The following is a 13303-nucleotide window of genomic DNA, read 5'->3' as shown; positions in this document are numbered from 1 at the left end:
GATTTTCAAGCATCAAAGTGCAAATCCTTTCGTATTTTCTTGGGCACAAATAGAATTTTAAATGCCCCTCCAGCAGTAAAAATCTATCTTCCCTTCTGGGGTAAAGGAAGTTTCTGAAATGGTCTACACTGATGGAGATTCAGGAACTCAAAATTGCACATAGAAAAACATATCTTTCTCTAGAATTTTTATGAGTGAATGAAATTACAGGGCTATAAAAGGATTGTATGTAACTTTCAGTTGAATTGTTTGTTAGGATGATAATTTATGGGCAGAGGAGGGAGGGAACCTTGTCAAGCAAGGAGATGAGTCCTAAAAGGTTAAGTAATTTGGCTGACAAGTAAGGGCAGGATGAGTTGCCTGCTAAAAGAAGGGATCCAAGATGACTTAAAAACCCTGCCAACAAGTTACCTATTTTGTTGCATCTGAGGGATTGTTTTTTTCCATGATTCAAAGCCTCAGAAGTCATTACATTTCCATACCAATAAACGGACAGAATAACACTTCTAAATTAAATGGCTCCACCATAACATTTTTTTAGATATGTCTCTGAGGAAAGGGAAACAAAAGCAAAAATAAATATTGGGGCTTCATCAAAATAAAAAGCTTCTGCACCATGAAGGAAGCAATCAACAAAACTAAAAGGCAGCCTATGGAATGGAAGAAGATATTTGCAAATGACATATGCAATAAAGGGTTAGTATCCAAAATATGTAAAGAACTTAGACAATTCAACACCCCAAAACCTTACAATAATCCAATTAAAAAATGGGCAGAAGACATGGACAGACATTTCTCCACAGAAGACATCCAGATGCCCAAAGAGACACATGGAAAGATGCTCAACATAACTTATCATCAGGGAACTGTAAATCAAAAGTACAGTGAGATATTCCCTCACACCTGTCATAATGGCTAGAATCAATGACACAAGAAACAAGTGTTGGCAAGGAATATGGAGAAAGAAGAAACCTGTGCACTGTTGGTGGGAATGCAAACTGGTGCAGCCGCTGTGGAAAATGGTACGGAGGTCCCTCAAATAGTTAAAAATAGAATGACCATATGATTCAGTAATTGTACTACTGGGTATTTACACCAAAAATACAAAAATACTGATTCAAAGAGATACATGCATCCCTGTATTTATAGCAGCATTATTTACAATAGCCAAACTATAGAAGCAGCCGAGTATCCACTGACAGATGATGGATAAAGAAGGTGTGATATACACACACTCAATGCAATTTCGTTTGGCCATAAAAAAGAATGAAATCTTGCCATTTGCAACAATATGGATGGAGCTGGAGAGTATAATGCTAAGTGAAATAAGTTAGAGAAAGACAAATACCATACGATTTCACTCATATGTGGAACTTAAGAAACAAAACAAATGAGCAAGGGAAAAAAGAGAGAGAGGCAAACCAAGAAACAGACTCTTAACTATGGAGAACAAACAAATGGTTACCAGAGGGGAGGTGGGGGGATGGGTGAAACAGGTGATGGGGATTCAGGAGGGCACTTGTCCTGATGAGCACTGGGCGTTGTATGGAAGTGTTGAATCACTATATTATACACCTGAAACTAATATTACACTGTAGGTTAACTAACAAGAATTAAAACAAAAACTTAATAAATAAAAACATAAATATATTAGGTAGCCCTTGCCTGAGCCATTCTGATGACAAGAAATAAGAAAACTCTAGTACAACTTAGGAAATTCCTGAGACAGGTCGACTTGCCATTGGTATTCGCAGAGGGGAGCTTTGACAGACTTTGAGAAAATCAGTTAAAGGAGGCGATAAATGAATGAAATGCAGTCTTTATTTAAAGATTTTATTTATTTATTTGCCAAAGAGAGAGACAGCCAGTGAGAGAGGGAACACAAGCAGGGGGAGTGGGAAAGGAAGAAGCAGGCTCCCAGCAGAGGAGCCTGATGTGGGGCTCGATCCCAGGACCCTGGGATCACGTCCTGGGCCGAAGGCAGACGCTTAAAGACTGAACCACCCAGGTGCCCCAAAATGCAGCCTTTAAAACAGGGCAAAGGTTGAAAAATTAAGTTCATCTGGTTTAAAGAAGCCTGGACTGTCAGAATATTCCAACGTAATGGTTGAGACAAAATGTGTATAAGGAGTCTAAATCAACAGGTATAGTATATGGGCAGAACTGGGGGCTATTTCAAGGGATTCAGCTCACACACCTGATTTTTACCAAGATCTCAAATGACAAGGGCATTGAAAATTTACACCTAGTCTTCCCCAAACTCCATACTTAACACAAACAGGTTAAACAATTCCGGCAAGTGGGAGGGCCCTTTGCTTTGGCAGGATGTAGGTCACTGTTATGGTTTAAGCCCTGGCCCCAAAGCACAGAGATCACAGCAGCCCCTTCTTTCTAAATCCACACTGGTTCAAGTTAGAGACAAGTTAGAATTTTCTGCCACTGAGCTGGGTTCCCCTCTGAAGTGAAGGCAAAAATAAGTCCAGAAGATTGAGTGACTGTCTTAACACTGCTGACTGAGGCAAATGTCAATCACTCGTCCACGCCAACTCTCTTTTCTTTCTTAGACCTGCTCATGGTCTTCTGGGTGGGCACGAGTGACATAAAAGACAAAAACAAAACAGAAAAACCTAGGCAGACAATGAAGACTCAGGCTACCTGACAGCTGACTGAGCCGGGACCTCACCAGGGAGAGGGTAATCCCCGCTGGGAGATTTTGCGCTGGCAGAGACCAGAAGTTTGTTCATGATTCTTACCTCAAGCAGAGGAAGCATCCAAAGCCAGGGAGCACCTTCGATTCCTTCTGCCTTTGAAGCTATGTGTTCTCCACTTCAGCCTTGAACTCAGCTGCTGAAAAGACAAGATAATTAAGTCTGAATCATCTGGTGGTGGATTTTTTTAAATGCCTGTTTCAAAATGTGGTACATAATTGCTACACTTCAATTGCCCAATAGCATAAATGAATACTACATCCTCTACCTAGATGAGCAGACAATGCCACCCATGCAATGATTACTCCCTGTAAAACACACACACACACACACACACACACTATTATGACTACGTTACCAGAATGATTAATTGAGATTTCCAATGTACTGAAAAAGGTGTCAAATTGCATTGAATTGGAAGAGGAAGAATTTTCCTTTCTGGGATAATTAGCCAGTTTCTCCTGGTCAGGGTGCCTGCAGCGGATGGCTCCACCACTGCCCCGAATACCTTTGGGACTTTTGGTGGATCCGATTCAGTCTGAAAGCATGAGGCTTGATAACCGGGCTGACCTAGTTACCACCTTTATCTTTCAGGGTAGGAGCAGAGCACAGATGGTGTCTCTAAGTGTCTGCTCCTTCTTGGGTTGTGAGTGCCTTCTGCATTTCTTTGAGGTTCGGTTGAGTGGGTGCACCCTCCTACGTGACTTCACACCGGTAGGTTCTAAACCCTACCCGCCCTCCTGTCCCTCATGTTTCAGTCTTTGCATTTTACACGGCCAGGGAGCCAATTGCATGAAGTATCTAAGGTCTTATTTACAATTTTCTGGGTAAGAGGGTGACCCACTGTCCCGGTTTTCTCAGGATGCAGGATTTTCAGTACTAAACCCAGAACAGTCCTGGGAAAACCCAGGAGATTGGTAAGAAGAACAATAGGCATGCTCACTTGGCATTGTCCGCACTCCTGACAGCTCTTCAGGTCTCTCACCTAGGGCGCCTCCCGTTATATGTACCTATTTAACCTGTGTTTCCTTAGGGACAAAATGGGGATAAAAAATAGTATCTACCTTGATAAGTTCTGGTGGGAAAAAAAAGTGTGTTAACCGCCAGTCTGTTGGGGCCGCTATAGTGTATAAACAGCAGACATTTATTGCTCACAGTTCCGGAGGCTGGGAAGGCCAAGATGAAGGAGCCAGCATGATCACATCTTCCTGGTTCACAGCCAGCACCTTCTGGCTGTGTCCTCACATGGTGGACGGAGCCAGGGATCTCTCTGGAGCCTCTTTTATTCGGCATTAGTCCCATTCATGAGGCTCCACCCTCATGACTTGAGCACCTCACAAAGGCCCCACCTACACATACCATCACTTTTGGGGATTAGGATTTCAAACTATGAATTTTGGAGGGATGCAAACATTCAGACCATAGCAATAACCTGTACGAATTTGCTCTTAAAACTGAAAAATGCTGTAAAATTTCATTCATTAGTATGTGGCCTTATCAATGGTGAGACAAGCCTGAAGATACTCTCCTCATTGAATCATTTACTGTCAATCCTCACAGATCCCATTCATTCAATCCACAAATATTGGGCAAGGACCTCTTCAGTAAAAAAGACAGAATCCCTGTCCATATGGAGTTTATTAGATGAAGCTACAAAGCAAACAAGCAAACAGCAAAATAAAAATGTATAGATTATGACTTATGCTCTGAAGGAAATAAGGGAATGTGTTGGTCTTGTAACTGGCAGGGTGCTGTCACTGGGGGAGGCATGCTCGCTTTGTGGGATGGCCCAGGAAGGCTTCTCTGAGGAGGTATACTGGAGCTGAGATCTGAGCTCTGAAGGGAATGGGGATACAAATGGCCGTACTGTATGAAGGACAGAAACACAGGCATTAGGTATCTGAACAGCAGTGTCCGGTGGGTAGTTGGGAGTTCTGGGGAAAGCTTGGCTGGAAATGTGAATTTCTAAGACATCATGCTGGAGGTGAAATGAAAGCCCAGAAGCAGGCAGGTGCACGTGGGGCAGTTTCCCATGGTGCGAGTGCTACTGAGGGCCACGGGATGATCTCAGGTGCTTGATGGAGAAACACCTGAAATTGTATTGTCATTGAGTTTAGTGTATGAGGAAAAAGAATACACAACCAGACATGGAAGAAGAGGAATGACATCACAGATCACATGGAAAAAATTCATAAAATATCCCAAATATATCTGTCCCTTCCTCAGAATCTTCTCTGGGTGGCAGTACCATTTTCTCCCCACCCCCATCTCTCCTGCCCAGAGCAGCTGCTTGGCCCCACTTTCCTCCCCTGCTCCCCCACTCTCCCCCGCTGCCCCATATCTCTTCTCTGTAAGTTCCCCATCCTGCTCAGCCCTCTAAATGCCTCTCCCATCCATTAACCTTAGCTGCATAGGACTGGCTAGACTTACAGGGAAGCCGATCACTGTAACACAGCTGTATCTTTCCTGATGCAAATATTAATTTTTCCTTTTGTCCTGGAAAACCTGAAAGTCTTGGTAGAAACCTGAATCATTGTTGTCTATCCTGGGGCGTCTGGCACAGGATTTGAGGGGAGTTCTCAGGAAGGGTGTCCTGGAGAAAGTGAACCAGGGACTCAGCCCTGCAGTGCCAGGCTCTCGCCTCACAGGGACCTGCACTGCCCACCCACCTGGGACCCTGGGCAATTTACTCCACTCCTGGGTCTCCACCATCCTTTTCCGAATCATTGAGAGAATTAAACTCAACAAGGTAGCACCACGGTTTTTTGTAATAAGATGCATCATTACGTTTCTCTATTTTTACTTTAAACATACAAAGTTTAGTTTTTGTGATATTTATTTTTCACATTTACCCTCTATTTGGAAATATTTAATAAGTTTTCCTTTTACATAGCTTCCCCTTTTAAACATACGTATGTACAGTTTTTTAAAAAATTATTATTATTATTTTAGAGAGGGAGAGAGAGAAGAGGGGGGGGGAGAGAGAGAATCTTCAGCACACTCTGCTGAGCGTGGAACCTGACATAGGGCTCAATCTCACAACCCGAGATCATGACCTGAGCCAAAATTAAGAGTTGGACACTTAACCGCCTGAGCCACCCAGGAACCCCTAAACCAATGTACACACAGTTTAAGAAGTGGGCTGATTTATGGGGAAAAGAAAATAATGGTGCGGCTCAGGTGGGACATGGAATAAAGCCTCTAAAAAGAGGCTCAAATAATTCAAGGTTAGGAAACAAAGATCAAAGAAGAGAGGGCAGCTAGTCTGTTTTATTCCATTTAGAAAGGGCCTGAGAAGTCAGCTCCTTAGCCTCCTTTCTGCTCAAGGAGTGGCTTTAAGGCAAATTTGCTGAAATCATCATCACAACAAAAGCCAGTAACACTGTGTCCGGTTTCACTCTTTTTTTTTTTTTTTTTTTTTAGTTTTTCAGATTTAACTGAAACTTTGCCGGGAACTCCTGCTTATCCAGCCTACCCATGATGACAATCTAGAAGGCAAGATTAATTATTTCACCTACTAATGGCTGACAGCATGTTAGTCTCTGCACATCAAGGGACACCTTTAATTAAAACTCCAAAGAAACATCATAATTAACTGGGTAGAATAATTGTTCACTAAAGAAAGATTTCAAGATACAGCGTTAAGGAACTGAGCATCCTACTTCTTTGCTTCTAGAACGTCTGTGCTATTCCCATATAGGAAAAAGCTATCTGAATGCCAGACTTTTTTTGAGCTTGGAAGTCAAATTTTACTATTCTTTGCAGGAGAGTAAAGTGAGAGGGGACAGGGATTACCTATATATGGGGGGGGGGGTGTGAACCAACATTTTGTGTTGGTGAAATCTGGTTAAAAGGACACCCTGAAGAGGGAATAAGAGGTAGGGAAAAATAAGTGCTAACATTTTTTGTTATGCTCTGGACACCAGCCGTATGTTATCTTATTAAATATCCACCAAGACTGTATGAGGTACTAATATTATCTCAATTTTATAGGCAAGAAAACCAAGGGGTTAAGTATATGCCTAAGCTTAGGAGTCACGGCTAAGGTTGTAGAGCCAGGACTCAGGACCCAGGTGTCCTGCTTCCCAGAGTCTGTGCTCTTAACCACTACACCAAACTGCCTCTTCAGGAAGGTCGCTAAAGGGCAACCCACAGCCCAGGGGATGTGGAAGGTGAGCAGAGAAAAGGATGCTGTTGATAGGCAATACATCTGGTTTTCTGAGCCGCTAATTGAATCTGTGAGAGTGACACAGATAGATGTGTTTGTTTGAAGTTGCTGGCTTATTCCAGACCAGAGGAAGCTGTCTGGAATGTGTGTGGCTCTTGAGAGAGATCAGTGACCCTACAGTTCACTCCAGACGGGCTGAGGAGACATCTGGCAGAATCATCCTGTCACCTGGCAGCATCTCCCCCTCTCTTCCCAGCTCTGTCCCAGGCCACCCTCTTCTGATGCCTGTGATGACTGACCCAGACCGTGGCTCTCCCACTAGTCACACTCTGGAACGGTTTATGGCATGGACTCCCTCCTGGTTTTGAAAAGTAAACCCACTTACTTACTTACCTCACTTATTATCAGTTGTCTACAAGGGAGTTACATTTTATTACTTGTAGTTTGAACAAAGTTTAAAGTCATGTTAAATTTGAAATGAACACATATATGTCTTTTATGAGACATGAGAGATATTGTGGAATCAAGCAAACAAGATAATGTGATATAACTTGGAAATATCAGAGAACCACCAGTGTGAGCCCAGTTCAGACAGACAAGAATTTCTCTATCCTCAACGCTAGTGACATTTTGGGCCATGTAATTCTTTGATGTGTGGGCTGTTCTATGCATTGTAGGACATTTAGCAGCAACCCCTGCCTCTACCCTGATATTAGTAGCACCACTTTCTCCTACCCTAGTTGTGACAAAAATGTCTCCAGACTATGGCTAACGTCCTTGGACAGGCCTTGACTGAGAACCAAGAAAATAAAGTACATTCAAGTATTCTATCTAGTCCTTGCTGCAGAAAATGGCACACCTCTGGAGGGTCAGATTCTAATATTCTTAATAATATTTTTCTTAATTGTCCAATACATATTTGAATACATTCTCTTGGTGACAGATTCAAACAACACTGAGGTTTACATACTGAGCTGTGAAAATCCTTGATGCTCCTTCCACCACTTATCCCTGTCTTCTGTATGCGTCCTTCTACTTTGCTTTCCAAGAATATTTTTCTTTCTTTCAATAGATTCCAGACATCTTCATTTGGCCTTTGGATAGGGTTTTAATCATTTCAACAACTTCTGAAGATTCTTTTCCTAACTTGCATGGTTCTAATTTCATTTCACAACACTTTTTAAGGTCCATTTCAATTGCTCACCAAGCATAGCAGCTACCTCAAAGTGCTTTATGAGTGTTAAGAAAACCCAAAACCACCACAGCAAGACCACATGGTATAGACCAGTGGTTCCCAAAGTGTGGTTTCACAGTAGCATCACCTGGAAATCATTAGAAATGCAAATTCTCAAGCCCTTCTCCAGACCTGCTAAATTAGAAACTCTGTGTAAATTAAAGCTCAACATTCAGGAGAATGGTTTGGATTTAAGTAAACACTCAAACTAAGGCCAACTTGGCTTTCTCTGGTAGAGACAGAATGAAAATCTTACTTTCCAAACATATATCAAGAACTCAGAGATAAGCACGGATATCTTTATATCATTTTAAATTTTGCATAACCAGTCCTAACAAGGGAGGTGGGGACTGAACATTGTGAAGATGGATTAAGACCTTCCTCTTCCCCTTGAGCAGCTCATAACCTAAGACTGGAGAAAGCCTGATGTGCCAATAACTGCACTGTGATGTGATGGATAACATTGAAAAGCATGTTCCAAGTGCTCTTGGAACAAAAGGAAGGAGCAACACAATTTTCTTGGAAGAGGGAAAAGAAAAGTATTCCAGGCAGAAGGATCAGCAAGCGCAAAAGCACAGGAGCACACAAACGTACTTGGTGGGAGAGGATGTAAAGCAGGGAGAGAGGAATTTTGGAGTAGTGCAGTGTGCGTAGTCTACAGGGGTCGTTGGGCAGATTGAAGAAAGGTTTCTAGCTGGACTACGAAGGGTTTTTATCATGCACCGAAATCTGATTTATATTCAGAAAACTAAAGGAAACTCAACAATAAGAAAAAAAGCAGTTAAAAGTGAGCAAGAGATTTGAAGACACCTCACTGAAGAGATCTATAGATGGCAAATAAATATACAGAAAGACGCTCAACATTGTTATTAAGAAGTGCAATTTAAAGCAACGAGATACATTTGTTAGAATGACTAAAATTAAAAACAACCTGACAATATAAATCAATGGTGAGGGTGTAGAGAAGCAGGAGCCCTCATTCATTGCTAATGGGAATGCAAAATGGTATAGCCGTATTGGAAAACAGCTTGGCAGTTTCCTACAAAATTAATCCTAGTCTTGCCATACCACCCAGCAATGGTGTTTCTGGGTATTTATCTAACTGATTTGAAAACTTAGGTCCATGTAAAAACCTTCACAAACACAAATGTTTATAGCAGTTTTATTCATAATTGCCCCAAACTAGAAGCATCCAAGATGTCCTTCAATAGGTGGATGGATAAACTGTAGTACATCCATGCAATGGGATGTTATTCAACATTAAAAAGAAATGAGCTAGGAAGCCACAAAAAGACATGGATTAATCTCAACTGCATATCCTAAGTAAAAGAAGTCAGTTGTGAAGCCAGAAAATGCTACACAATGATTCCAATCATATGACATTCTGGGAAAGGCAAAACTAAAGAGATCAGTAATTGCCAGAGGCTGGGGGCAGGTGGTGGTGGAGAAAGTTGAAGCGCAGGGGATTTTTTAGGTTAGTGAAATAAGACATTATGCATTTGTCAAAGCTGGTAGAACTTTACAGGTCAAAGAGTAAATCTTAATGTATGTAAATTCTTAAAAAACCACATAGGAGGTTGAGCTGTCCAAGAAAGAATGCAAAATGTGAGAAAAGAATCTAAATGTATTACAAATGTACGAATCAACCTTGCTGAAGGGGACTGGGGAACAAGGTGCTGACCTGGGAATGAATGGAAGCTGTAAGACGAAGGGCAGCAGGAACTGTTGTTGAAGCACTGTCTTCCAGTTGACCATGTTGTTTTTGACAAGGGTATGGGTTAAGACTCCTGAAACCACTGTACATAGCTGCTGGAAATGAATGATTAAGTAAATGGATGGTGGATGGGGGAGCTGGATTTGTCACAGTTGGTTTGGGAAGTTATAGATAAGCAAGGGAGAAGACCAGAATGATTGTGTGGTAATGGATTAGAGTTGGAAACATCAGAATGAACTCATGCCAGCTTAATATAGATACCGATGGTTATGTATGGAAATAGTGTGTACATACATATATCTCCCTGTGTGTCGGCTGAGAAGGCTTAGAAGCAATAACACCTCAGTAGCAATGAGCACACCTAGCACCCAGATCTTGGTTTCTAATACCACTCTCCAGTAAAAAGAACAAGGCACCTTGGAAAAATGGTCGATTCTAGGGTTGGGGCAGGATATATACAAAATGATCCTAGAGCATCTTATAGTGCCAGAAAATAAGAAACTGCTGAAAAACAGAACAAATGAACAAAAATCTACAATGATGTCAAATGGATACAGTAGCCAACCAAAAGATTTCCCAGTGGCCAAAGCTGGGACAATCTGAGCAACAAAATAAATGAAGCAGTATTGGATTACAAGCCAAAGTATAAAATAAATATAAGTCCACACTGACATAAAGGATTGAATAAATGGAGAACAGACAAATCTCCTGTACAGAAGAAATTAAAATAATTTATATAGATACTCCATCCCTAATAAGGTAGAGCATAACTCCCACTTAAGTGTGGGCTGCATATAGTGACTTTCTTCCAAAGGCTACAACATGAAAAGGAGACAAAACGAGTACCTTCACCATGGAGAAGACAAGCGATCAGGATTAACAGCAACAGTGAGAAGTCATATTGACAGTATATACTGTTGATGTGATGAGAACAGCACCTTGACTTCAGTGGTCTTCTTCCCAGGAGCATGTTACCTTGGTCTAATCATGAGAAAACACCAGAAAATCACAGTTGAGAGATGTTATTATTTGACCAGTAATCATTAAAACTGTCAAGGTCATTAAAAAAAGGAAAGTCTAAGAAACTGTCATAGCTTGGAAGAGCCTAAGGAGACATGATAACTAAATGTAACGTGGGGTCCTAGATGGGATCCTGGAAAAGAAAAAGGACATTAAGAAAAAACTGAGGGAATCTGAATAAAGTATGGACTTTGGTTAATACAAATATATCGACATTAATTCATTAATTGCGATAAATGTTCTACACTCATCTAAGATATTATTGATAGGGATAATTGGGTGTGTGGTATATAAGTCTTTATATCATTCTATAAATCTAAAACAATTCTAAGATAAAATGTTTATTAAAAAGTCTACAGGGAGTGTATGTATTCCCATAGAAAAGTGATATTGTCCCTTTCAGTATTCTATAAAATGGTCCATTAAAAAAAAAAAAGAAATGCAAGTTTCTGAACTCTGAAAATTGCAGTAACTATTGCTTGCAGACATTAAAGTGACATCCTGCAAGAAATTTAAAAAAAATTCTCAAGGAGGGAAAGAGTTGAGAGAAGGGCAATATAACATTGTCATGGATCTTTGAAGTTTTGGAGGCTTACCCTCCAGAGTACCTGAAATCTTGGTGGTGCCTTGAGGATGTTCTGGTTCTCTTCCAGGACCCTTCTAAAGCCCTGTGATTGGATTACTTCTGCCATGCCGATGGTTATACCTAATGGGGAAAGGACTGAGACAAGGATCCCAGTTAGATTAGTTTTCTATTGTTTCAACAAATTATAACAAATTTAGTGATTTACAACAACAACAACAAGTTATTATCTCAATCTTTACAACAGAGCTTTTTTTTTATACATTCTTGTTACTATTTTCATTTTTATAGATAGTAACTTATCCAGGTTTACAAGGTACTAAGAGGTAGACCGTGGTAGATGGTCTCTAAAGATGGCCATCATACTAGCCTTGCACTGCTTTCTCCAAGAATGGTATCTCAGAGAGAGATAAACATATCTCGTGTAAGTCACTATTATTTCATATCTCTTAGGGCAGCTGAAACTATATTCTAATTAATAAGGCCTCCAAATATAGCCATTTCCCAAATTCCATTATTTCTACCTCTGTAACATCACCCCTGCCCACCCATCATCTCTATTCTTACTGTCATTCCACTAATTCCTTTCTTCTCTCTGTCACCAAAAGAACCTCCAAACTAAGCTGGTCCCCAATGGTTTTCAAGGCAATTTCACCCTTTAGGGAATATGTGGCAAAATTTGAGGACATCATTGGTTTTTAAAACTGGGGGAGAGGTTTCTAGTAGCATTTTGTGGATATGCCAGGGATGCTGCTATACATCCCACAGGCACAGGATAGTCCTTCACAACTAAGACTCATGAAACCCCAAGTGTCAACAATGCCAAGGTTGAGGAACCCTGATCTAATATATCCCTTACACTCAACAGGTGATAGATTCACATTTCAGATCTGACCTATGTCCCTTGTGGTGTATACCTGTCAGACTCCTGGCTTCTACCATCTTTTGAATGGCCTTTCTACATTTGGGGACATTTGCCTTCCCAAGGAAGGAGTTCAGACCCCCAGTCTCAGTCTCATTTGCAGCCAGGACTCAGGCATGGGACTCCGTCTCCCTCAGTCAGGTGCATCCCCATGAACCTTTGGTTTAGAAGTGAGCAAGGTGAGGAAACACGCTCCTTCGGAAGTTTGGCATTTTGGTGCAAGAGGCTGCAAAAATGTGTGGCATTTGAAGGTGGCAGCCTTGCCCAGTGGTTCCTGTCAGGGTGACAGAAGTTTCCTCCAGGGCGGGGTAGGGCAGCAGCAGCAATCCCAGTCAGTCAGGATAGTTTCCTCATCAGGCCAGTTCTTCAGCGTGGTTCTGAGTTTCATTCCTGAAATTAGCCTGAAACCACTTCTTTAGTCCTTCCCAGAATTCCCTGAGCTATCCAGTATTCTTTTGAACATGTTCCTTTTCGTCAGCCAGTCTCTTGTTCAGAACTAAGAAACCTGATAAAGAATCCCCTGCTTAAAACTCTCCGTTGGCTTCCCATACATTCTAGAATGTTTCTAAAACTCTTTGCTTAGCTCGAGGATCTTCTTTATCTGAGATGTATCCACTTTGTCCTTCCCTCTGGCCACACTGAGCCGCCCTGGTCCTGCCACCCTTCCTCAATCTCATACTGTTTGCCACTAAAGAATCCTACCGGCACAACCACCCTTCTCTATGTACCCCAGTCCCCAGGATTGTTCTTATCTCTGTCATAAACGAAAAAACTCATTACGCTCTACGACAAGAGTTGATTCACTCAACTGTGAATTCACTCATTCTTTGAGTCCCCAGCAGCTGGAATAATATCTAGCACAGGGCAGGTTTGTTTACCCAGTGAAAGTCAGACTGTGGACAAGTACTGCCACCTACTGGGAGAAACTTCATTCAACTCTTTCATAATGATTTG

The 13303-nt window shown here is 41.5% G+C and overlaps 1 protein-coding gene across 3 annotated transcripts in view; it reads right to left on the bottom strand.

The window, feature by feature from the left end:
- Positions 1-12805, bottom strand: part of BPIFC (BPI fold containing family C) — a 48020-nt gene extending 35215 nt beyond the window's left edge. The window contains exons 1-4 of one of the 3 annotated variants that reach the window (XM_044384461.3): positions 12345-12805; positions 11441-11565; positions 10671-10805; positions 2754-2847 (exon numbers count right to left, since the gene is read on the bottom strand). In XM_044384461.3, the coding sequence (XP_044240396.1) occupies positions 2754-2771 (18 nt within the window). In that variant the 5' untranslated portion in view covers positions 2772-2847; positions 10671-10805; positions 11441-11565; positions 12345-12805. The remainder of the gene's footprint in view (positions 1-2753; positions 2848-10670; positions 10806-11440; positions 11566-12344) is intronic. The other 2 variants (XM_026499729.4, XM_026499730.4) reach the window with 2 other exon arrangements.
- Between the last annotated feature and the right edge of the window lie 498 nt (positions 12806-13303).

This window comes from Ursus arctos, unplaced genomic scaffold (assembly GCF_023065955.2).
Source record: "Ursus arctos isolate Adak ecotype North America unplaced genomic scaffold, UrsArc2.0 scaffold_21, whole genome shotgun sequence".
NCBI classification, from domain to species: Eukaryota; Metazoa; Chordata; class Mammalia; order Carnivora; family Ursidae; genus Ursus; species Ursus arctos.
This window is presented reverse-complemented; position numbering and strand designations above follow the sequence as displayed.